The sequence below is a fragment of the Erpetoichthys calabaricus genome, chromosome 3, assembly GCF_900747795.2.
Source record: "Erpetoichthys calabaricus chromosome 3, fErpCal1.3, whole genome shotgun sequence".
Lineage (NCBI taxonomy): Eukaryota > Metazoa > Chordata > Cladistia > Polypteriformes > Polypteridae > Erpetoichthys > Erpetoichthys calabaricus.
In genome coordinates, this window is record NC_041396.2 from 283742785 (window position 1) to 283769786 (window position 27002).

At 37.9% G+C, this 27002-nt stretch overlaps 1 protein-coding gene across 3 annotated transcripts in view; it reads right to left on the reverse strand.

The window, feature by feature from the left end:
• acadvl (acyl-CoA dehydrogenase very long chain) overlaps nt 1–27002 on the reverse strand; it is a 966944-nt gene that overhangs the window by 862280 nt on the left and 77662 nt on the right. For all 3 annotated transcript variants that reach the window (XM_051924341.1, XM_028798459.2, XM_028798458.2), the window contains exons 11-13: nt 26439–26543; nt 20840–20926; nt 4222–4284 (exon numbers count right to left, since the gene is read on the reverse strand). In XM_051924341.1, the coding sequence (XP_051780301.1) occupies nt 4222–4284; nt 20840–20926; nt 26439–26543 (255 nt within the window). The remainder of the gene's footprint in view (nt 1–4221; nt 4285–20839; nt 20927–26438; nt 26544–27002) is intronic.

Genomic DNA, 27002 nt, shown 5'->3' on the forward strand with positions numbered 1-27002 from the left:
ATGTATAAGCCGATATTCTATTTTTTCATTTTCACAACTTTTTTCCTTAGATAAGCCGCGGCTTATAGACAAGAAGTTAGGGTACATGTGATTTCTCAGTTTTTTTATTTTTAATAAATTTGCAAAAACCTCAGGTAAACTTTTTTCACGTTTTCATTATGGGGTGTTGTGTGTTGAATTCTGAGGGAAAAAAAATGAATTTAATCCATTTTGGAATAAGGCTGTAACATATATATATATACACACACACACACACACACGAGTCGGTGTCTTCTGGATTATATGAAAGGTACACAATTAAAGGAATTAAGCACTACACAGCAGCCTAACCTCACTTCACTTCCACCTGGAGCCAAGAAGACCACAAAACAAAATAGACAAGCGATGACATCTTCCAGACTATAACATCTTTCAAGCCCTGCTTCTCAAACTACTTCTTCCAGTCCCCACCAGTGTACACGGTAAGCCAAAGAGAAGTACCAGATTTCAAATGTTTATTCTACAAAAACGCTACAAGATAAAATAAATTTCATTACGACACAAGAAAGGATAAACAAAATAGATTATAAAAAAAAAAAAAAGAAAAAAGAAGTTTAAAAAAATACTGTCTTCAAGGTGGTGGCCATCATTAGTGATACACTCTTCGAGATGATTTCTGAATGCTCACATGACTCGTTCGGCCATTTTAAGACGAATAGCGGCGATTTTGTGGTGAATAGCGTCCTTGAAGGCTTCAAGGTTTGGAGGTTGGTGTGTGTATACCTTTGACTTGAGATAGCCCCACAAGAAGAAATTGCACAGAGCAAGATTAGGTGAACGTGAAGGCCACCCGACATCGCTGTGTAGGAAGATCAGCTTCCCCGGAAACATCTCTTGCAAAACTTGCATGGACCTCCACGTCGTATGAACTGTTTCTCCATCCTGTTGAAACCAGGCATCCACCACGTCCATTTCTTCCAGTTGGGGCCGCAAAAAGTTCTCTAGCATTTCAATGTAACATTCTGAAGTGACAGTGACCGTTGCTCCCCCTTCCTCAAAAAAATAAGGAATCTACAAATTCTGCAACAGTGTACCAAACTATAACATGCACACTGTGCAGGGGTCTCTGATGAAGTTCATTAGGGTTGGATTCAGCCCAGTAGCGAAAGTTTTGCTGATTTACGCGACCATTCAAATGGAACTGTGCCTTGTCACTGTACTGGACGATAGTATTTCAATCAATGGTATGCAGAATGTTTGCGCACAAGTCTCTATAGCTCTCCCAGTCTCTCTCAGTGAATTACTATACTACCATCATTTTGTATGGATGGAAATTAAGGTCCTCCTCAAACATGCTTCTGCCTTAGGCATTTCCAATATGTGTTTGATTGCTGAACGTCTAGGAGACTGCAAAGTTGGTGCCCTTACAGCTTGGATGTTTTCAGGCGTTCGTACAGTCCTCCTGGATGGCCTGGCGATTTTTTGTTCAATGTTGTACCCGTCTGTCTAAATTTAGCAACCACTGAAGAACTGTTTTCTGATTTGGGACGTCACCATTAGGAGGAATTCTGAAGTGCGTTTGGAGGGTGCGTTGTGTAGTGATGCTGGATTCGTTGTTTTTGAATAACGCTTCAACAGCAAAAGCACGGTATGCACCGGACCAAGGCATGTTGCTGACTGAAAACTACAAGGGATCGCCTATCAAAGGAACCCACCCCAACCCACTCAGCTGCCTCTATCTCACGCAAAGACCATGAGAAATGTGGTACTTCATTTTGGCTCACCCGGTATGATGTTTCCATCCACCAACAGTTTTCCTGAAAAGCTTAACACTAGAATTACCAGAGTCTACGAAAAAACTCGTAGATCCGGCCCACCTTAAAACCATTCTCACCTCTCTTTTGTCTTCTAAATGTGCCGATTAAGAGGAGCAGCGAGCAGCCGGCTATTCCATCCCCCATCGTCGCAGAACGTTCACTAAGTTTTCCCAGCTCATGCCTTGTTTGATTATCTGGGAGTGACTGAACTGCTGGAGTTTTAGAATGGAAATAATAGATCGCTATTTGGAATACATGCATTTCATGCGTGTTCCGTTTCTACAGTAATCTGTGTAAACACATTGCTAAAACAGAAACTTTTTCATATTTTAGTAATAAATGTTACAAAATGTAGGCATAAACTATAGAATCTGTGAAGCCTGAAGTCCAAACATCAAATAAACACTTTCACAAAAGGTTCAAGGATGATACAATAGCTTCCGTGGCTTAACGCTACGGTTTGCAGACTTGCAGCACAGCTGCCCTAGCGTGCTACAGAGATGTGAGTTCGATTCCCAGCTTTGAAGAAAGTGTTTTTTTTTTTTTCCTCAAACGGACATTGAATTTATAAATTGGTATGCACTGTAAATCGTTAACTTTAAAATGTCAATCGCGGTTATTTCTGTTGATTAATTCATGCTTTTTTACTTAGGGTCAGAACAGGAGCTTTTTCAGCTTATTCAGCTTCTGATCTGACTCAAACAGCGCCAGTATAACTTCACATCCAATCTGACACTGTTCGTTTTCAAATAACATTGCATTACTTCGACGATGTTTTCTGATTGGTACTATTTGCGTCATGAAATGATTTCTTCAAAACGTCACATATATTTGTCTCTTTCTTTTTTTAAAATGTGCGTTGTAGCACGCAGCAACTGGCCACCTGCATGTTCTTGCGCACACTGAATAAGACAGCGCTATATGCAATCATCAGATTCAAATGTTAACAGTTATATAGCACAGAATGGAAATCAGCACTTCTTAGCATTGCACCACGCAAGCTGTCATATCAACCGCCTACTGTAACTTGCTTTCTTTTTTCTTCGGTTATAGTCTTGAATAAAAGTGCACTTGTTTTGTTATACTTTTACATCAACATATGTTCCTGTGTTTGAGCTACATGGGCATGCTCAAAAAATACACGTATAATGCCACGAAAAGTGCATGCAGACACTTCAGTTCGCAAGCATTGGTACGACAATGCAGTCACAAGTACACTGCAGAGCTTTAGCGCGTCTTTATGTGAAAACAGCATCAGATGGGGAGTGTCTGATGATTGCATATAGTGCTGAAGTTACTGCTCTTTACTATGCTTTCCTCTGCATGTCCTGGAGTACAAAAGAAACAGCATACAGCAACACGTGGAGACTGGCAATATTGGGGGGAAAAAACACGCAGTCGTATGTATCGTGATACACTGCAGAACTATAGCACGTCTTTATGTGAAAACAGCAGTGTCAGGTGGGGAGCGGTAGGGAAGGATCTTGAACGCGACTGAGACAATGAAAAGTGAATTTTTAAAAAAAAATAAAGCTAACCTTTACAAATATCATAAATTACATTGGCTGTTACAGACTGAAATCAAATGTATCTTTTTATTCTAAAATAGTGAAAATAAGAACACTTCTCAAAATGGAGTTGTCCAGGATCGAACTCATGACCTTCGGACTGTCAGCCAGCGACTGATACTGTTGCGCCATGGAAGCAGTGATAGCTAATGTGTATCAATGTCGCACACTAAGGCGGTATTTTTTTGGCGGTGGCTTTTTTTTTTTGTACCTTTTGTGAAAGTGTTTCTTTGATATTTGGACTTCAGGATTCATACATTATATAGTTTATGCCTACATTTTGTCATTTGCTACTAGAATATTGTAAAACGTTTCTGTTTTAACAATGTGTTTACACAGATTACTGTAGAAATGCAACACATATGAAATGCGTGTGTTCCAAATAACAATCTATTATTTCTACTCAAACTCCACTTCACTCCCAGATAATCAATCAAGGCATGAGCTGGGAAAAGCTCATTTACGTTCTAAGTCGTTGGGGGGATGGAATAGCCGGCTGCTGGCAGCTTGTCTTTATCAGTACATTTAGATGACAAAAGACGCTGGCGGAGAGGTGAGAAGGGTTTTAAGAAGCGATTTAAGGTGGGCCGGATCTACGAGTTTTTTCGTAGACTCTGATAATTCTAGTGTTAAGAGATGACACGATACATACATGACCCTGTGCAATCTCATCACCAAACTTTCAAACCTCTGCAAGATCAACATTAAATGGTGCCAGTGATATCTTGTGCGTGTTTCATAGTTTTGAAAGAGAACGACGCACATTTTGCATTGGGCTGGGATTACCAGAATAAAAAAAGCTGGCAGACCCCAAGACCTTTCTCCAGTAATTAAGAATACAATCCCCAGTGTCTTACCTTCATGAATCCCATTCCTCCCATGATCTGAATGCATTCATCGGTTACAGTCCATGCTGCTTCCTATAATATGAAAACAACACATTGTTAAGGAAATAGGAAGTAATTGGTGAGGGTGCGCAAGTCCTTAAGGAGCTTCAATCCCTCAACCTTTCTTTCTCTTTCTTAAGAGAAACAACTTTTGCTGATTTTGCATGAACCAGATGTATGAAACTTCTCGACCACATAGCATAATTGCATATATGCTTCTCACTCACACTAGATAGGTTTGTTAATCACCACTGAATCAAACATACATTTTTGGAATAGGTAAGAAAATTCAGTATGACATATGAGTAAGGTAGACAGTGACTGGTATGTGATTAGAACCCAGATCCCTAGATCTGAAAGAGAGCAGCACTAAACCCAACATAATATAACATGTATACTCACCTCTCATTTCTGTAGAAGAGGAGGATAAAATAACATAAAAAAGGTATTCAGCCCAATCCCTATTCACCAAACTATTCTAAAAACCTGTCAATTCAAGTTTTGAAACTCAGCAAAGTACTCCTAAATTATTAATTTGTTGTTATTATCTAGTTATGTATTTGTTCTCTGAATGAATACATACTTTAAATTTGTGCAAAAAGTACCTTTTACCAGTTCCCCTTTGTGCTAAATGATCTTGTTGAAGAAGCTCATTTTAAAGTAACAACCTGTACTTAGATAATCCAATAATTGGCCCTAAGGTACAAATTGCAATATGGTCCTCCAGATTGCTCTGTGCCAGGCGGAGATCATTCAACATGGATGGCAAGATGTGTTGCAATATGGGCAAAATACTTTGGTTGGGTAGAATTTTAGCTGCTCCCAGAAGTGGATTGAGGCCTCCCCAAGAATGTCAAACCACCTTTTTTTCTGTCTATTTTTCTGTGAATGTGACTTAGGAGAGAAGCATTATGTTCCCTTGTAAAAAGCATAACCTATTCAAATAAAACAATAAATTCATCAATCACTGTTTAAAGAACAACAAAGCTGGTTTTAGCTTTCAGTTAATGAAGATTATGATGTGCTAGCAGCTGGAGATCCCCATCTAGGGGACACGACTTGTAAAATCCCCAGTTTGGTTAGGAAAATCTTTACGTAAGTTTTAGGCTAAAGCTTTCTTTTCTAAGATGATGTGAAAGGAATACAGGGCTTCAGCATCAGATGAAGAAGTAAGCACATCTTGCATTTGCAGAGTATCTAGTTTTAGTGCACAAGGAATGATGGCCACCTTTCATGAAAAAGACACAAAGTGAAACCTACACTCCCATGTGAACATGAGGCTTTACGAAAACAGTTTTCGCATATTATACAGTAAATGCAGTTTACTTTCTGGGAAACACAAACGAAAGAACCAACTAAAAAAGGTGATATCCTCATTTATTAACCACAGCGCATCTTTGAACATTTATTAATTCACCACATTGAATTAATGTGGTGGTTATACTCATTAACATGGCAATCGGGCTGCACGCTGACTATTGCACACAACAGCAACAAACCACAATAGTTTATTCACAGATGCTTATTTCATGCTACATGCGAGTCTCAGTTCAGTGATGTGTACAATTTCTGTAAAAAGCACTTCAAAATTCCAGCACCACAAACCTTTGTTACAAAGTAATCAGCATACAGCTGAAGTCAGACGTTTACATATACTTGGGGGGAATTCTTTAAAACTCACTTTATAACCACTCCACAGACTTTAAAGTTAAAACAATTTAAAGGCAATGCTACCAAATATTAATAAAGTGTATGTAAACGTGTGACTCACTGTAATTGTGATATAGTCAATAAAATGTGAAATACTCGGTCTGTGAACATTGTTGGAAAAAATTACTTTTGCACTGAGCAAAGTAGATATCTTAAATGATATGCCGAATTTATGGTTTGTTAGTGTACAATCCGTAGAGGAGTTCTAAACTGGGTTTTAAAGAATTCACCCTAAGTGTATGATGTAAACTTCTGACTTCAACTGTACATTTTCTAGAAGTAGCTTCATCAGTCTTATTCTCAGAGCCACTTAATCCAGTTGAGGATCAAGGAAGGTCAAAGCATACCTAGGATCAGATGCAAGGCAACAACCAGCCCTGAACAGGGTGGCAGAGCACTGGAGGGTCCACTCATAGACACAAATCAAATTAAATTATCCAGTTAGTCTAACATTTAACTCTTTGGAGATGTGGGAGCAAAACCAGGAGAAAACCCCACATGGACTATACAAGAATGGTTAAATTCCTAATGGAAAATGACCCTGTGCAAGATTTGAACTCAGGATGCTGACATGTTAAGCATAGGTTGATATGTAGTCCTACTCTCACTTTGGTCGTCTACTTTTTCTTCAGATTTTAAGAGCTTGAAACTTGATATTTGGTTGAAGTTAATGAATTATGTTTTACTTATTTCTTAGTGCTTTCATATAAATTTTATACCAGAATAAGCAAGTCTCTCATTTGGGGATAAAATAATAATAGTGTATGAACAGTAGCCTACCAGTACAAGTGCACAAAGTTTGCCCAATACAGTTATATGTGGGACTTCAGCAAATTTTAAGTGTGTTCACAGTGCAAGTTGTTGAATACTTGTTTAAACAAAATTGGTCACCTAATTGTGATCTCCCTCTCTGATTTGCAACTCTTTCTAAACTTGCTTTAAGTTTTGAGCAACCATATGATTTAATCTGCACTCATGGTCATTTGGTCCTTTTTTTTTTTTTTTTTAATAGCCTTGCTCAGGGCACAACCCAGAGCCTTGGAAATATACTTTTCTATTCAAATAAAGGACATGTTTTGTAATTAATGCCATGCAAACATGCTTGCAAAATCTTACACTCCAGTTTCGCTGTGTATGTGCAGAAGTCCCAGTATGTACATCAATTTTCACTCAATATCAGATCCATGGAGTTTGGTAATCTGCATCCAAATATGCATTTGTTTATACTTTGATCTTTCTATTTTGTGCATAACCTGAAAAATGTTGTGAAAATATTGTATTAACATTGATGGCATTGTCATCTTATTAGCTACACCCTTCTCACATTGGTTAGCATCCCCTTTTGCCTTGAAGACAGTTGAAATTCACTGATGCTTGTATTCAAGAAGGTAAAGTTCGCCGGCACAGAGACATATTGAAGAGAGTGGATAAATTTACATATCTAGGATCAGTGGTAAGCTTGAGAAGGAAAACTAGATGCAGAGATAACCCACAGAGTACACTGTGGATAGAACAATTGGAAGAAGGTATCAGGAGTATTATGTGATCAAAGAATTACGGCAAAAGTTATAGGAAAGGATTTTAAGACAGTGATAAGACCAGCAATGGTGTATGGAGCCGAGACATAGGCAGTAAATGGAATGCAGGAGATGTGGAAGAAATTAAAATGTTGAGATGGATCTGTGAAGTTACAAACGAGGCCACAATAAGAAATAAGACAATCATCGGTACAACAAAAGTGGGAGAGACATCTAAGAAAGTACAAGAAAGCAGGCATGTGATGTAGTATGGGCGTGTGATGAGGACAGATAAAGGAGGCAAAAGAGTGATGGGAATGGAAGTACAGGGAAGAGAAAATGAGGGAGGTCAAAGTGGAGGTTGAAGGATAAAGTAAAAGAAGATCTGATGGAAAAGGGCTTGACTGTAAATGACGTGCAAGGCCAAGCTGTTTGGAGAAGATTGATCAAGCACATCAACCATATTTGGAGGTGGGGAAAGATGATGAAGAAAAAGTAATCATGCATGAGGTGTGTGCTTTGTGACTTAGAGCATTAACCATTTTAAAAAGGGTAGCTTGTTGCCAAACACATGGTCAGCAAAAAAATGTGGTATTCAAATGATAATCCCTTGGTATTAAGAAGCCTGATGTAAGGCATGGAAACATCTCACACACTGTGGACACAGCAGGATGTATCAATTGATTCATAAGAATACACCAAATTCTAACCCTCATTCCTGGTATATTTATTTACTTAAATAATTTACCAAATACAAAATAATTTAGGTTCATATGTATATTATTTTTATGTTACCTTTAAAAAACGGCACAATATAATGCCTCTTGTATTAAAAAGTGAACAAGAAAGTATCAAAAGCAATGACACAGCTTTCTACTGTACATAACCCGAATTTAAAGAAAGCATCTACTGAACAGCACAAGCCAGTTAATTAATCATGGGGAATTCAGAGACGTGAGGAATATGCTGAATTGAATGCTTTTTGAGTAGGGATTTTTTTTGGTAAATCACAGACTTTCAAAGAAAGTGCGTACTCATTGCATCTATGGTCTTACTTAATTCTGATATCACAAATGACTATCATTGTTCTAGAAACTTTACAAGGGGATTAGTCGATGACAAACATTTACAGTTGTGTATGTGTGCCAAGCAGTGCAATTATTACAGTATAGCCAGTAAACTCAGTAGTTTGTATTCTTCTCCACTCTAAATCAGTGAGTGATACCTGATAAAAAGCTTTTATAAAAATTTTTATAAGAAATTTGATTTTTTACATAGATGTTTCTGACATTGTTTGCTGTTGACCACCGTTAGTCACCAAAGGCTCCCGATCCATCAGAAAATTTGTTATATCTGTTCTGCATAAAAAAAATAAGATTAAAAATTGTTCTTGGCCATCAGTACAAACCATGTGGTTTAAGTAAAATATATATATAAAAAATAAACTTCATTTTAAATATTATAATAAAACACGGTGTATTGCACAAGTATTTAGTTTTCAAATAGTGATGGGTTTTAAATGGTACCTGTACATCTTGTAAAACAATTTTATTGTACACTTGCATGGTTACATTACATTTAACACTGCTGTAATATGGTGGTGCAGCGTTTAGTGCTGCTTCCTCACAAACCCAGCTTCCAGTGTTCAATTCTAACAATGGTTGTGGCCACACCACAACATGCCCCATCCCTCTGTATTCTGCATTGGACTGCTGCCCTATCCAGGGTCAGTTTGTGCTTTGGTACCCAAGACTACTAAGACAGGTACTGACCCCCACCAAGGTCTCAGATAAAATTTAGAATATTAGACAATGTTACATCACATTGCAAAAAGAAGTGTTAAGAAAATGACTGCTGCTTTGAACTTTCTGTTTCATTTGCCTGCATGCACATCTTAGGCCTTTCTACATCCTAAACCACTACTTCTGCTTTTATAAAAACAAAATTGTTTTATTCTATCATCACATGACAACCATGTGTTCTTCCTCTTAAATCCACAATCTTGCATTTTCTTTAGCCAAGTTAAAAATGTCTTCTGGAGCTGAAGTTTCCTATTTATTATATTGGCAGATATCTATAGCAGCTGATAATATCACTGTTTCACATCTTACAAACTGTGGTTTTTTATACATTACGGAATCCATTTTAAATTGATAAACCATTACAATCCACACTTCTCATATCAACAAACACCCATGGTCTCTGTGGTCTGGATCACTTACCCCATGTTTAAGCAGAACAAACTAGTGATAAAGCCTGCAGAAAAAAACTAAACTCAGCTACATTAACATGTTTTATTCTCTCTTTATAACTGGTGAAATATTTTTACTACAGTCATAAGTTTGGGAACCCCTCTCAGCCTGCATAATAATTTATTCTACTTTCAACCAAATAGATAACAGTGGTATGTCTTTCATTTCCTAGGAACATCTGAGTACTGGGGTGTTTTCTGAACAAAGATCTTTAGTGAAGCAGTATTTAGTTGTATGAAATTAAATCAAATGTGAAAAACTGGCTGTGCAAAAATGTGGGTCCCCTTGTCATTTTGCTGATTTGAATGCATGTAACTACTCAATACTGATTACTGGCAACACCAAATTGGTTGGATTAGCTTGTTAAGCCTTGAACTTCATAGACAGGTGTGTCCAATCATGAGAAAAGGTATTTAAGGTGGTCAGTTACAAGTTGTGCTTTCCTTTGACTCTCCTCTGAAGAGTGACAGCATGGGATCCTCAAAGCAACTTCCAAAAGATCTGAAAACAAAGATTGTTCAGTATCATGGTTTAGGGGAAGGCTACAAAAAGCTATCTCAGAGGTTTAAACTGTCAGTTTCAACTATAAGGAATGTAATCAGCAAATGGAAGGCCACAGGCACAGTTACTGTTAAACCCAGGTCTGGCAGGCCAAGAAAAATACAGGAGCGGCATATGCACAGGATTGTGAGAATGGTTACAGACAACCCACAGATCACCGCCAAAGACCTGCAAGAACATCTTGCTGCAGATGGTGTATCTGTACACCTGTCTAATTTTGTTTTGATGCATATTGCATATTTTCTGATAATACAATAAACTTAATGTCACTGCTGAAATACTACTGTTTCCATAAGGCAGGTCATATATTAAAAGGAAGTTGCTACTTTGAAAGCTCAGCCAATGATAAACAAAAATCCAAAGAATTAAGAGGGGTTCCCAAACTTTTTCATATGACTGTATACCTGTAGTAAAGGGCATACACTTAAATGAAAACTATTAGTGAAAACAGAAATTATTACTAAGCCATAGGATAGAAGAGTGATGCAGTGTTCTTCATCACCATGGATCAAATCCTTCCCCAGGTCATGGTCTGTGTAGTCTGCATGTTCTCTCCGTGCCTGCGTGGTTTCTCCTCTAGGTCCTAAGGTTTTCCTCTAACAAACCAAAGACGGGCATTTGATGTTCATCAGGAACACTAAATAGGCCTGGGGTGGACATTCGTGTGAGTGTGGTGTTACAATTAACAGATGTATTCCTGCTTAATGCTGCTTAAAAGGCTCTGGAGTCCGGTAACACTCGATAACCCAAAGGTGAACATTTGAGGTTCATCAGTTCCACTAAATGTGCCTGAAGTGGATGGGCATTTGAGCAGATGTTACAATGGACAGGTGTCCTCTCCAAGGCTGATTCCTGCTTAATGCTGCTTTAAAGGGCACTGGAACACAGGATATATGGATGAACTGCTTAGCTGTGTAGTATATGTGAACTTTTTTGGAAACTGTAGATAAGCTTCTAAGAGGATTATATCCAGGGATGCTGCCGACTGGAGAGTTTACCTTCCTCTCCTCCACTGTAAACTGGCCACAAGTCAACAATTAAAAAAAAGACAAAGGCATAGTCAGACACAGTCACAGTCCTAGAGACCTAGACCCACCCCCTCCTGTGCATTCTATAGTACAGTGTGTGCTGGGTCCTCCAGACTGGTGACAAAATCTTTCCATCCAATGATTTGAAGACTCCCTGTATCTTGGATGATGCTTGTCTGTTATATTTACAAAAAAGGAGTAAGGAACAGGCCCAAGACAGCCACTATATCCATGAGATAAGCCTGGTGGTGTTTATATCCGGTGCAATAAAGAAAACGTTTTGGAAATGCAGTATCATTGCAGTTCAGAGTGGGGGTTCAAGCATGAATAGGCCATGGTAAAGTCTGCATCCCATCCAGTATGGGATCAGGTCTTGTGCCCATTGCACCTGTGCTGTATTCTGACATTTGCATTTCTTGTATTAGGTTCAGAAAATTAATCAAGATCATGGCATTTGTCAAGAGATAGTATCAGGTATGCAAGTAATTGTAGAATATTATTTAAATGTATTCATATGTCTTACATTTTTTTTATTGGAGCTCTGTACACATTTACAATAAGGGTATATAACATATCAGCCAATAACTACATAAAAATGCTACATCAAACATCGGCAGACTTTGCATACCAAAATTTCAAGAGTCCATTCTGACATCTCTTTCATTTAACCTGAAGGATGAAGTGCAGTTATGTGGTTTGAGAGGTCTGGACAAAACAAAACTTGGATCCTCGGCTTAACAATTAGGAAAAGGGGAGTTATGTAAGTCAAACAACACTGGAAAACTGCATAAGGGCCCCAAAAACCCAAGTGTCAGATTGTAATGGCACTCTGGGTTGTTGCATTTGCACTTTTAATATTCTTGAATGAGTATAAACTTTTTTTTTCTCCCCATTTAAGGTTTCAGTATGAATAACCATACCTACTGATACTTTAAAAGACATAAACCATCAGGTAAAATGATTCATAAGTCCCAAAATAACCTTCTCTCACTTGTGATAGTGTTAGAAGACAGTTAACTTTCTTATGTTTAAATAACAGAACTGTGTGTCAAACATACGCAAATGAATTTGTGCTCTCAATATAAAATGCTTTGGGATGATGTTTAATATGAATGGCACTATTAAGAATGGATTTTTTTATCAAATTAAATTTGCAATTATGAAGAGGTGCCACTGTGAAATGTTACAATTAAGGACAAAGGTATATGCCATTACCTCTGATACTCTAAATCGCAGCCAAACTGGCACCAAGTGGTCTTAGAATAACATGGTAGCAGCTGAAATCTTTGCACGTTTCCCTGACATTTCAACCTGGATGAAGAAAAACCAGCTCCATTTTAACATGGCAAAGACACACCTTCCCATTACCCCGGTTCATCTTTCTGTTCAGCACTCCATCTCTGTCATTAAGCTAACAGAATCTGCACATATCCTAGGGGTGGTGATCGATAACCAGATATACTTCAGAGACAATGTTGCTACAGTCTCCTGGTCTTGCAGATTCACTTTATACAACATCTATAAGATCAGACCATATCTGACAGCATATGCAGTGCAACTCCTGGTCCAGGCTTTGGTCTTAACTCATCTGAACTACTGCAACGTTCTACTGGCATGTGTCACCAAATCATTACAGATTATTCAAATTGTAGCATCACATCTGGTGCTCAACTACTGCAACCTACTCTTCCTTCCATGAGACCATGGAAGGAATTTTTCAAAGGATTTTATCACAGACTTTGCCCAACTACAGAATTATATAGCTTTCTTGATCATTATGGACAATTTTTTAAAAAAAAAATACATTTTGTCCCTATAAAAAGTATAGTAATTAATTAAACAAACATGTTTTATGTTTTAAGAGAAAATGTTTGCAGTCAGGACCTTTGCAAGGCAGTTTATCTTTGATGATTTGAATAATATTGTGGGCATTGGTATTTAGGATTAGTTTTTCTTTCACTTTTGACTGCTTGCATGTTCTTCAATAACGAGCACAATAAAGAGCAGCGTCGCCTACTCTTGATTTTCTTATCTTCCGGCCATTACATTTTTATTTTTGCTCTCTGATCTTTTGTAACATCTAGCGAAGTCTGCTACAGCCGGTAAAAGTGGGGACCTGACCTAGATGGAAAGACAGTTATCTGCTATGGTACATTTGAGCACATGCCCATTTTTACTCATATTGTTAATTGTATTTAAGTTTTAGACTTGCACCTTCAGATCCAGGTTCATATAATTTTATCATGAATGTTATAGGTGTTAAAAGCTTTCATCATTTATTTATTTATAAGTCAGACAAAAATGCTACAAGAAAGCGATTCTCTGTGACATATAAGTTCCCTCTTAATCACAGAGTAGGTGAGAGCAGTTCTTTCCAAAATAGAGCATTTAACTGTGTGGGGCAGCTGGCATGCCAATTACCAATTAGTTGGATGTGTGTGGAAATTTAGAAGGTGTACTTTGGCCACTGTGGGTTGTTCTCTGGGTACTGCCATTTATTCCCCACATTCCAAAGTCATACTTGTTAAGCAAACCATGTACAAGTGAGCCCTGAACTGGACTGGTGCCCCTCCAGGGTTAATTTTTGTCTTGCATCCAATGGGGAGGATTCTGCAGATGTTGAGAATTTATGAAGTAACTGCGCTATAAAGTGTAATGAGACTTCACTCTTTGTGGGGAAAAAAAAACCAAATCAATAAACAAGCAATAAATTGCTACAAACTGCACACAATGAAGGACACTAAATTAAATACTTTAATGCTTTGTGAAGCACATTTGGAAGTATTATTTTCTTGACCAATTCTCAAATTTTAATGAATACAAATCCTTTCCAAAATTTTCTCTGTATATCTTTATTTCTATGAAATTAAACTCAATATTGTGTATATGTGAAATTTAGAAGGAGGAGGAGGAGGAGAACGAATCTGCCATTTGCATATGTTGTGGAAGGTACAAGTTTCTAGCAGGTGGAAATGGACTGCCAATCAAGGAAACCAATGGCCTTCCAATTGGCCTCCACCAGTGATTCATTTAAATAACTCACATTTTCTGGATAAATACCCTAAAATTAAAGGCTCATTAGAATAATAAGAGGACTGAAGAGCATTCCAAAGAAATCAGAGATGAGAGAATACACATGCAGAAATTAGTAAAAAAAAAAAAAATCACAAAACAATATAGTGTTTGAATAGGTCAGTGGGCACAGTTGATTTAATTATCAGCAGGAGGAAGCCACATAAGGACACCGAGACATTGCCTAAAAAAAGGATGCTTTACTCAAACAAGAAAGATTTATAAGAGAGGGAGACAAACTAAGTTTGAAGGAGATTCGGTGTTCAATGGAGGAAAGATGCACAAAACTGACATTAAGAGCTCTGCAGAACATGGATGTGGGTGGGAGGGTGGTGTAAAAGAGCATATGAAAGTACACCTTATGCTGGCCAAAAAAAGTGTGAGGGTGTCCCTAGTTGTGAGGAAGGAAAAGGTTTGTGGTTAGACAAGACTTTTCAGCCAAAGTTGAAAGAAATGTAACACTGCCCACACCTCAAAATAAACAAAGACCCAAATCTGCAGTGGAGTACCTATACTATACTGTGAGACTGTTTTTCCATCAGCAAGGACTGGGCATTTGGTTAAAACAGAAAAACTGGATGGTGGAAAATACAAGTGCATATGGCAAGGGAACCTGTTTGGAGGGAAAAACTGAAGCTTGGGTGAAAGTTAATCTTTCAGCAGGGTAAAGATCATAAACACAAGGCCATGTTCACCTTGGACTAGCTTACACACAACATGGTGAACATCCTACAACTGCCCAGTCAAAGCATTGATCTCAGTCTGTGGCACTGTTTGAAAAGTATGGTGCACAAGCATCATCTGACTAACCAGACCAATAGCAGACATACCACCTGCACTTCAGAACATGTTATCCCCCTGAAGCTAGGAATATAGGGGTTTGGCCAGTACATGGATGAGAGACCAACCAGGAAACCTTGGGATGCTGCTGACAGAGATGTTGGTGACACCAGCAAGGGAAGATTACCCTGTGTTCTGTGTGTGGGTCCCTATGCCCCAGTTCGGTGATTGAGAAACTGTGCTGTAAAAATATGCCATGCTTTTGATGAGACATAAATCCAAGGTCCTGACTTCCCTGCGATCATAAAAATCCTTGGGCATGTTTCAAAAATAGTAGTGTTCTCCGTAAAGATCTGGTTAAATTACCCTTCATGGCCTCATCCATTCTAGCCCCCTAATCAACTCCCGTCTCTAACTGGCTAACTACAGTATCTCTCTCACCCCTTCACCACCTAATAGCTAGTGTGTGGTTAGAGTAATGGTTTAAAATGGTCACCATTACATCATTCAGGTGGATTCTACATATTGGTACTGGTTGAAGTGCTTAGACCGCCCCGTCTATGTTAAGCACTTTGACATGTACAGAAAAGCACTATTTAACTAATTAATTATACAACAAAACTGTCTAATAAAATGGGCCTAAATGACTGTGCACAGTGGTCAACACAAAGACAGATTAAACATAAAGGACTTAAGAATATGTGCAACAAAGAGGACAGTGTTCATGGGTGATTTTAACTTTCCAAACATTGATTGGGAAGCTCCTTTAAAGTGACCAAATGAAATGATGTAGATGGCAAATGACTGTTATTTCACCCAGTTTGTCTCAAGCCCATCACATCGTGATGTCCGTCTAGATCTCATTTTGTCAAACAATAAAGACAGAATAACAAGAACAGACGTTACTAATACTTTAAGCAACAGTGACAACAACATGGTAAAATTTCACATAATCTTTGAAAATATACAAATGTACACCACAATGAAATTGAGAAAAACAGGGGATTAGGAAGTATCTGTAAAACATCAAACGAGAAACCAAAAATTCAGCAACTATAAATGACAGTTGGTGCCACTTCAGAGATCATCTGATCCAGGCACAAAATAAGTTTATTCTGAAAAGCAGATAAACAAAACGACTAAAGAATCAGCCAAAATGGATAAATTGGACCATTATTAAAAAACTAAAACTGAAAAGGTCACTGAGCAAAGAAAATTAAAAGAAAAAAAGAGGGAAAAAAAGGAAAAAGGTAATTCTGAAATTGAGGAAAATCGGAAACTACGGCAAGAGATCAAAAAAAAGCACTTGAAATGTTAAAAGACGGAACAAAATAAAAATTGCTAGAGAAGGGAAAACAAAAATCAAGCAATTTTTTCAGTACTACTCCAGCAAAGAGACAACGAAATAGATTTTAATAAACCTTAGAGACATGAATACAGAAATAATTGAAAATGAGAAGGAAATAGCAAATGATCTGAACAAATATTTCACCAAAGTATTTATAAAGGAAGAAAGACACAGAATGCCTCTTACAGAAGTAAAAACAAGGGGAGGGCTTCTGTTCTCTTTATCCAATGTAGAAACCTCATCCGAGTTCCCCTCTGTTATAGCACATCTTTATCTGAAAACAGCAGTGTCATATCAGGGCGAGCATGAACGCGACAGAGAGTAAAACTGAATTAAAAAAAAAAAAAAAAAAAAAAAAAAACCGCTAACCTTTACAAGCACCATACATTTACACCGGCTGTTACAGACTCAAATCAAATGTATGTTTTTATTTTATAATAGTAACAATAATAACAGCTCACTACTGAAAATGTTTACTTTGTGATGCGGCAAGGCTCGAACCCGCAACATGTTGATTATTAGTCAGTAACTCTTACCGGTGTACAACCAAAGCAGTCGTAATAATGAAGTATCACTAACCTGATTTCTTTTTCTTCGGTTATAGTCTTGAATAAAAGCGCAGTTGTTTTGTTATACTTGTACCTTTTGTGAAAGTGCTTATTTGAAATTTGGACTTCAGTCTTCACACATTATACACTTCATGTCAAAATTTTATCTTTAGTACTAAAACATGAAAAGTTTGTCTTTTAGGTATGTGTTCAGCATTTCTGTTATGCTACACTTAAATAGATCTTTGCAGACTCATAACACACATGAACCAACTAACGATATATTATTTACACTATACAGCTCTAGGTACTACCTCACTAACAGATAAAACAAGGCTTGAGCTGGGAGAGCAATTTTTGCCGCTTCTGCAGTGGTAGAAGGATGGGATAGTAGGCTGCTTGCGCTTATCGACACATTTACAAAACAAAAGACACTGACGGAGAGGTGTGAACAGATTTAAGGTGGGCCGGGTTTACGAGTTTTTTCATAGGCTTTGGTAATTCTAGTGTTAAAGAATGGAGAGAGGAAGCAGGAGCGAGAGACAGTACAAATGAACAAGAAAGACAGAGGGCAGTCAGTCAAGAGTAAGTCCCTCGAAGGACTGTGCGGTCAACACTCAGGGGCTGATGCCACTTCAGCTGAGAGACCTAGAAGTTGGAGTGACTGACACATGCTGCTCGGTTGGAGCAATTCACTGGAGAGAGACAGCACAGCTGCAGGGGAAGGAGAGGCTCAATGAGGTGTCCTGAGGGGGAGCCATGGATTGCAAGGACGCGAGCCCAGCAGGGGGAGTTGAAGGCTTGGTGTGGTGCCCTGCAAGGAGAAAGAGAGGACAACAGGAGCCCAAGCCTAGGATCAGCATGGAAGGTTGTCTGAACTACAGATAATGGGTTCTTGCAGCCATGGGGGTGCCTTAGGATTAAGCCAAGGAGACGTCTGCTTTTAAAAGAGTGTATTTGGACTCAAGTTTTTAAGGACAGTTTCCTACCTCATTTTAATGAACTGTTTGACTGTTTTTAACCTCCACATGGACACTCTTCTGTTTATGGATTATGTATTTATTATGGATTTGCACTGCACACTTGAACACTATTTTGACATGTTTTTTTTTTTTTTTTTTAAGAAAAGCACTTTTGCACTTTATGCACTGTGAGAGGTGGCCGGCATTTTATCACAGCCAACACATCCAGGCCACTAGATGGGAGTCCTCCCTGCAGCATGGAAGAGCCCCGGATTCCCGCAGGGCATCATGGAAGATGGAGTTCGGCTTCACAGCCCTGCTGGGTGCCGTGGGTGCCACTGTGTGACGCTGCAGGGAGACAAGGGGATTGTTGTTTCCCGTATAGCCCGGAAGTACTCCCAAGTCACAGGGACGGAACAACAGAAGTACTTCCGGGCTGAAGAAAAATATTTCTTTATCTGACCCGGATGCTATGGAATCACATGGGCAGGACAGGAGCACTTCCGGGTCAAGGACTATGGGAAACCCAGCAAGCTGAGCCGGAGTTAGGAGGTAGAGTGACGGAGCTGCTGGGAGTGGAGGATTATTGTGATTATTGATTATTGTAATATTATTGGAAAATTGTGGCGAGTGTGGTGCTTTGTGCACTATATTTGAAGAAAATATTAAAGAATTCTTCTTGGTGCTTTTACAAGTGTGTCCTGAACGTCTGTCTGGTGGGTTTCACGGGGCAACAGCGACACTTAGTTTCATAGCACCTACCAATTGCAATGTGTTGTGTGTGTGTGTCCTTATATGCCGGCTCATCCAGTTATGTTATCGAAGGTGTTGGGTTCAAGAGACTCCCAAAACAGGAGTTGGAAAGTGCAGCCAACCCACACTGTGGCAGTGTGCTGGATTTTGCCTTTGATTGCATTTGATGTTAACTATTAACTCTTACGTGTTTTAGCATTCCTCTAAAGCAGAGGTTCTCAAACTTATTTTGTCTATCGCCCACTTTGAGAATCAATTATTTTCTAGCGCCCCCCAAAATTTTTAACTTTACCACATCTTAAAAATCACAAAAATTTCTCATCTTTAATAAACCTCACGTATGACAAAAATAGTGCTTCATTAGTTGGTAAAGTGGACTCATCCAACTGAATTGAGAATTGACTAGTCTTCAGATGATTGCAAAATGAGTCTTCAATATTTTCAGCCATTTCATCAATTCGTCTTTGCACAGAACTATTGCTCAAAGGAATTTTTCGAATAATATCTGCCGCTGGTTTATGGAGCACAGTAGTTATTACTTCTTTTATTGCCGGTAAAATTAACTCTTCTCCAATAGTGTGTGGTTTGCCTGTTTGAGCAATTAACAAAGACATATTGTACGAGGCTCGAAGTCCGTCATCGTCTTGCTTAGAAGCCGCTGAAAAATGTACTTCTTTTCCAGGTCTTGAAAATAGGCCACATTTTTTTCTTTCTTATCTGGATGCATTTTATTCAAATGATCTTGTAGCCTAGAAGGCTTCATCGCTTCATTCGAAAATGTTTTTTGACAAAGAAGGCACATAGGCAAAGATGGATTTGTGGGATTTTCAACAAATCCGTATTTAATATATTCAGCACTGTATTGCCGTCTCTTCTTTTTTGCTTCCTACATGGTTTTGTCTTTACAAATACGTGAGTCAAGTATCGAGCTTAAAAAACTTTCTAACGATTGCGCGCGAAAACGCTAATGAAAATAAAAGAAGTATTACACGCTCTTATATAGGATTAAAATACAGCACGCACTGACAGGAATAAGACAAACATGCACAAACTCATTTACCTCATTCGACGGAATTCGTACTGAGCAAGTTAGAACGGTAACCGTCATTTTTATCGAAAATACAAAATATCGAATTAAAAAATGTCGAAATTTTAGTATAAATAAAAAATTGGTTTAGGGGTTAAGGCTAGGGCTAAGATTAATTTTTTATTTATACAAAAATTTTGACATTTTTTAATTCGATATTTTTTATTTTCTATATATATATATTTTTTTTTTTCCGATAAAAACGACCGGAATCAGTTAGAACAAGTATCGATGATCCGGCCGCTTGATATAGGATTGCACAAATCGCGTTGTTTAATAAAACTTTTTAAAACTTGATTGCTCATGGGCTACCTACGAAAGCCATGATAAATTATTTATATTTATACAATCAAACAGGACAGGCATAAGAATGAAATAATCGATGTAGTATAGTAGGTAGGTTTTGATTTTAGTTTAAATTTTAAAATATTAGAAAAAAAACACAAATCAGCCATCGCCCCCCTCAACCGCTTCAACACCCCCCAATTTTCTCTGGGCCCTTTAACGCCCACCTGGATGCCTCCAGCGCCCACAAGGGGGTGTTATCGCCCACTTTGAGAAAGACTGCTCTAAAGGTTTAACATATGGGATGGGAATGGAGCTATATAAATCAAGTGTATTATCATCGCCAAAAATTTATGGACTGTGCTGGAAGTACTGCAACTATTTTCTTTCCCATTTTTCCCCATTTCAGAGTCTAGGTAGCCAAAGTCTTTCTTGTCAGGAATGCTGTCACAAAGCATTCTTACAAACATACTGTATAACACCTAGGTATAAAGCTTGTAACCGGAATATGGAACAAACACACAATGGGGTTTAAGCAAAACAAAAGACACTAGGTGTTCCAAAAATGATTCTAATTAAAATCTGTCTCTAATCATAACTCATTTAAATTAGAAATTTGTTTTTAACTACCTTTAATCTCCAGCATGATCATTTTCAGAATACAATTATGTTGAGAGCTACTTACTGAGGCAAAGATTTTGCTTATTGCTGCTTCGATCTGGAAGTCGGAGGCACCCATGTCCATGTTGGAGCTGATCATATAGGCCATCGACTGTAGAAAAACAAAAAGCATAAGTATGAAAATAGAGGTTAGGGAAACAAAAATTTAACTAGGTAATGATAATAACATCCATATATACTGTATATACTTCAGAAGAAGGAACAGGAATCAACCACTACGTACAGTAATACCATACATAATACTGCTTTTCAGTGTTCTGTCTATGGAAACAAGGCCAGATAAATGCTGATATATTTTCTTCATACTGAACTGTCATGGGCGGCACGGTGGCGCAGTGGGTAGCGCTGCTGCCTCGCAGTTGGGAGATCTGAGGACCTGGGTTCGCTTCCCGGGTCCGCCCTGCGTGGAGTTTGCATGTTCTCCCCGTGTCAGCGTAGGTTTCCTCCGGGCGCTCCGGTTTCCTCCCACAGTCCAAAGACATGCAGGTTAGGTGGATTGGCGATTCTAAATTGGCCCTAGTGTGTGCTTGGTGTGTGGGTGTGTTTGTGTGTGTCCTGCGGTGGGTTGGCACCCTGCCCGGGATTGGTTCCCTGCCTTGTGCCCTGTGTTGGCTGGGATTGGCTCCAGCAGACCCCCGTGACCCTGTGTTTGGAGTCAGCGGGTTGGAAAATGGATGGATGGATGAACTGTCATGTAAAATATTTTAACTGTTTGTACATACTAATTTACTTCCTTGATTATTTTGTGTCTACCTATATATGCAGCCATATGAAAAAGTTTAGGATCCCCGCTTAATTCTTTGGATTTTTGTTCATCATTGGCTGAGCTTTCAAAGTAGCAACTTCCTTTTAATATATGACATGCCTTATGGAAACAGTAGTATTTCAGCAGTGACATTAAGTTTATTGGATTAACAGATAATATGCAATATGCATCATAACAAAATTAGACAGGTGCATAAATTTGGGCACCCCAACAGAGATATTACATCAATACTTTGTTGAGCCTCCTTTTGCAAATATAACAACCTCTAGACACCTCCTATAGCCATTGATGAGTGTCTGGATTCTGGATGGAGGTATTTTTGACCATTCTTCCATACAAAAATCTCTCCAGTTCAGTTAAATTTGATGGCTGCCGAGAATGGACAGCTTGCTTCAAATCATCCCATAGATTTTCGATGATATTCAAGTCAGGGGACTGTGACGGCCATTCCAGAACATTGTACTTCTCCCTCTTCATGAATGCCTTTGTAGATATCGAACTGTGTTTTGGGTCATTGTTATTTTGGAATATCTAACCCCAGCGTAACTTCAACTTTGTGACTGATGCTTGAACATTATCCTGAAGAATTTGTTGATGTTGGGTTGAATTTATCCGACCCTCGACTTTAACAAGGGCCCCAATCCATGAACTAGCCACACAGCCCCACAGCATGATGGAACCTCCACCAAATTTCACAGTAGGTAGCAGGTGTTTTTCTTGTAATGTGGTGTCCTTCTTCCTCTATGCAAAGCGCTTTTTGTTATGACCAAATAACTCAATTTTTGTCTCATCAATCCAAACCACTTTGTTCCAAAATGAATCTGGCTTGTCTAAATGAGCATTTGCATACAACAAACGACTCTTTTTGTGGCGTGAGTGCAGAAAGAGCTTCTTTCTCATCACCTTGCCATACAGATGTTCTTTGTACAAATTGCGCTGAATTGTAGAACAATGTACAGATTCCCCATCTGCAGCAAGATGTTCTTGCAGGACATAGGAGGTAATCTGTGGGTTGTCTGTAACCATTCTCACAATCCTGTACATATGCCGCTCCTGTGTTTTTCTTGGCCTGCCAGACCTGCTGGGTTTAACAGCAACTGTGCCTGTGGCCTTCCATTTCCTGATTACATTCCTTACAGTTGAAACTGACAGTTTAAACCTCTGAGATAGCTTTTTATAGCCTTCCCCTAAACCATCATACTGAACAATCTTTGTTTTCGGACCTTTTGAGAATTGCTTTGAGGATGCCATGCTGTCACTCTTCAGAGGAGAGTCAAAGGGAAGCACAATTTGCAATTGACCACCTTAAATACCTTTATATCTCATGATTGGACACACCTGTCTGTGAAGTTTAAGGCTTAATGAGCTAATCCAACTAATTTGGTGTTGAAAGTAATCAGTATTGAGCAGTTACATGCATTCAAATCAGCAAAATTACAAGGGGACCCACATTTTTGCAAAGCCAGTTTTTCACATTTGATTTAATTTCATACAACTAAATACTGCTTCAATAAAAATCTTTGTTCAGAAAACACCCCAGTACTCGGATGTTCTTAGGAAATGAAAGACATACCACTGTTATCTTTTTTGTTGAAAGTAAATTATTATGCAGGCTGAGAGGGGTTCACAAACTTTTTCATATGACTGTATTTATCTGTAATCTTATATTTTTGTAGATTTTGTAATTAATGAAAATTAATTTGATCTTAATATTGACTTTGAAAAATATTTTTTTCCATCATAAAACATTACTTTAACATTTGTAAAAGTTACTTGGATCTGCTCTGAGCAACCCTGTAACAAGATATGTAGGATCATTAAATGTCTGATGAAGCTTTTTTAGGACAACTTCAAGTTAACTTGACTTTAAAGTTAAAATTTACTGTTATGGGTACATAGTTCAATTATTTTTCTCATGTGTCTCTCACAGACAACTGACAGTAGTATAATACAATCTAGCAATGAATATGACACCATATTTAAAACATCAGATAAAAAAATAAGATATACATACATGCATTTGTGCAAATTGATGACTGGAAGTTAAAAATAGTCCCTGAATCTAGTGACAAGAGTACTAATGGTCCCAGACAGACCAGCAAGAAAAGTGACAATGTCGGATGTTAGAGGTCTTTAATAAGGCAGTTTGCACTTGACAGAAGTGAGCTGTGCAATATTCAGAATTGAATTAGTCATCCTCTGTAATGCCCTGTAGCTCTGGGCTGAGCAGGTGCCACCAGTTTACAGCCATTGTATAGCAACAGAAGTTGGTGAGCATAGCTGGAGACATCTGGGCTTTCCTAAGTGATAGTGACTCCAAGAAATTTTAAGTTGCTGACCTTTCCCATCATCCATTACGATGTGGAGAGGAATGTTACAAATTGCCGTTTAACAGATGCTTTACTAACTTCAAAGACACGGACTACTCTTTTAATAATGTGCTTCAATTTGGTTTTATGGAAAGCAAAAGATTCCAAAACTAGAGATGACTTGTACATAAGATATATACAGATGCTAAAAAGGATATCATGTAGTATAGCACACATAAATTTGTCAAAATGTATTAACTGTTGTCCGAGCACAATCATCAACCTGAATCCCTAATAATTTATAACATAAGGTTTGCTCAACTACTTTTTCTCTGTCTCTTTTCTTAAATCTTTATAATTGCTTTCATCACAATTGTATCAGAACACATTCAATATGTTGGAATTATACCATTGTCTCAAATGTCTTTGCTGTAGAAATAACAGTAACCTGTTGCTGGAACCAAGGAGCCTAATTCAAACCCTGACAAACTGCCCTGGACCATTAAAAGTTAGTGGAGAAGGAATAAAGTATTCACTATATATCCACCAAACCCAGATTTGTCCATTCGACTGCCAGCTAGTGAATCGCAATTCACCAATCCAGATAACATGTTTCCACTGTTTCTCAGTCTAAAGTTGGCATGCTTTACACCACTCCAGCCAATGCTTGGCATTGTACATATTGATCTTAGGCATGTGTACAACTGTTTGGTCAAGGAAAACTATTTCCCAAAGCTCCCCACTATGTAGTTGTTGTGCTGATATTGCTTCCAGAGGAAGTTTGGAACTCTGTTATTAGTTAAGAAACAGAGGATAGCATGTATAAATAAATAAACAAAATAGCCTATGTGCCTTAGCACTATTTGGCCCTGCTTGAGGAGTTTGCGTAGACTACCATTTCGTGGCTGAGCTATGCTGTTCCTTGACGCTTCCACTTCAAAATAATAGCACTGACAGTGCTCAGATCTAGTGAGCAGAAATTTCACATACTTACTTTGGACAAAGGTGGCATTGTAGCTTCCACTTGAAGCTGCCAATACAGGCCCCATCCTACATAGCCCTGAGTTGGACTAAGCAGGTTGGGGAAAGTACGTAATTATATCATGCATTTTAATTATACTGTATATACTACATATTATATAATAGCTTAACTCAGTTCAGCATCACATGGGAGCATCAACTTATCCTGGGAGATGTACGTTTGAAAAAGTAATATTTCAATGATTTAGAGTTTTTTTTTTTTTAAATAATCCTTTAAGGGGAATTTGTTAGTCATGCACCCTGCCATAGCACCTCCATATTTAACACCCTGGATACTGCACCCCCTTCTAGGAAAAGGGGAGGAATGAGTAAAGTGACATAATAAATTGCTGGACTTTAAGGGATTTTCAGTGCACTGGTAATTTCAAAATTTTTCCTACTTGGTTCTTTTCAATAAACTTCTCTCTAAATTGCATAATTTTTCTTGACATACATTTTGTTAGGAACAGCAGTATCCTCTGTGGGACTTTCCAGAGACAGGTCTATTTCATGTAAACTATGTGAAATTGCCTAAAATTGAATGTAGGCAGATTCTGTTTAATTTTAAAAAAAGACAACCAGATCTTGTAAAGATGTGAAAATGGGTCAATATTTAAGAAATCTTTTTTTATTATTATTTACAAATTATTTAGAATAATGTGTTGATAATTTGCTGCCACTTTAAACTTTGTTGACTAGTAACAAAACTAAATAAGTGAAATAATTATATTAGTGACCAATTGCTTATAACATTCCTGTTTGCATATATTCTTTTGTGTGTTTTATGTTTATGTTATACATTATGAAAGGAAAGGTGAATAGGATTGACAACTGCATTGAGCTGAATTACTTGTTCCTGTAAAATGTTTCTAATGTTCTAATAATATGAAAAAGAAGGAGAATCATTTGTGTTCAGTATAAGAAAAATGGTACAAAAAATGAGTAGGTACATAAAGTACTGACATTGTGTTCAGAGTCGCAGATAAAGGCAATATATCTTTATTACCCCTCCAACACTGTATTCCATACTGCAAAACTGTCAAAAGCAAAAATTCTTAATTTAAATGGTACATTAAAAAAAAGAAATTCATAGACAGACAACTCACCATTATTGACACATGAGTAGATGGAGAGAGACTGATGTGGTCCCTTATTTCCCCCCTCTCACTGGGATCTTTGCTAGTTGGATCCTACGGACTGTAAGTGGGTATTGTACTAGATATGCTTAAGCCAACATGCTAGGAACCTGCAAGGGTACTGCTGCAGTCACAACTACAGACCAATCAAAATGGGTAATGTTAAGATCTCAGCATCAGATGCTGAAGTTTGTGTTCTACCAACAAGAAGAGGACAAAAAACAATTTTGCTCAACCAGTACTACATGTCCTCAAATAAGGGCCTTTAGAGTTTTCCATCTTTAAAATTTCAAGGTATACTTAGGGGCTTTTTGATGAAATACTGTGCAGTTTTAATATGCTGCCCAGAAGATGATTTTTCATTTCTCTTACCTCAGCCACGTACTGCATCATTGCCATGCGTGCAATCTTTTCTTGGATTACTCCAAAGTTGTGGATCTTATTTCCAAACTGAGTCCGGTTCGCAGCATGATCAACCTGATTGAAAAATAAATAAATAATATGCAAGTGAAAAAAGACATATAAAAAGAAATCCTGGAATTTATTTCTGTTTATTTTTTAATTCCTTGTGTTTCTCTTGCATTATGTTTAATATATTTGCTAATAAAACACCATGCTTCATGGTTTTGTCCTCTTTACCATTTATTATGGGCTCAGTACTTACTCAAGAGCACTGCATAGAGTCTACTATATTATTGGTACATTTGTTTATCCTTTATGTACAGAATTGTTTTTCAAGACACAAACTTAATACAGTGCATTCAGAAAGTATTCAGACCCTTTCACTTTTTCCACATTTTGTTTTGTTGTAGTCTTATGCTAAAATCATTTTAATTACACCCCCCCCCAACCTTATCAAATAACATTCAGTATTCTGCAACAACAGAATGAAAACAGGATATAAGGAATTTTTGTTAATTTATTAAAAATAAAAAG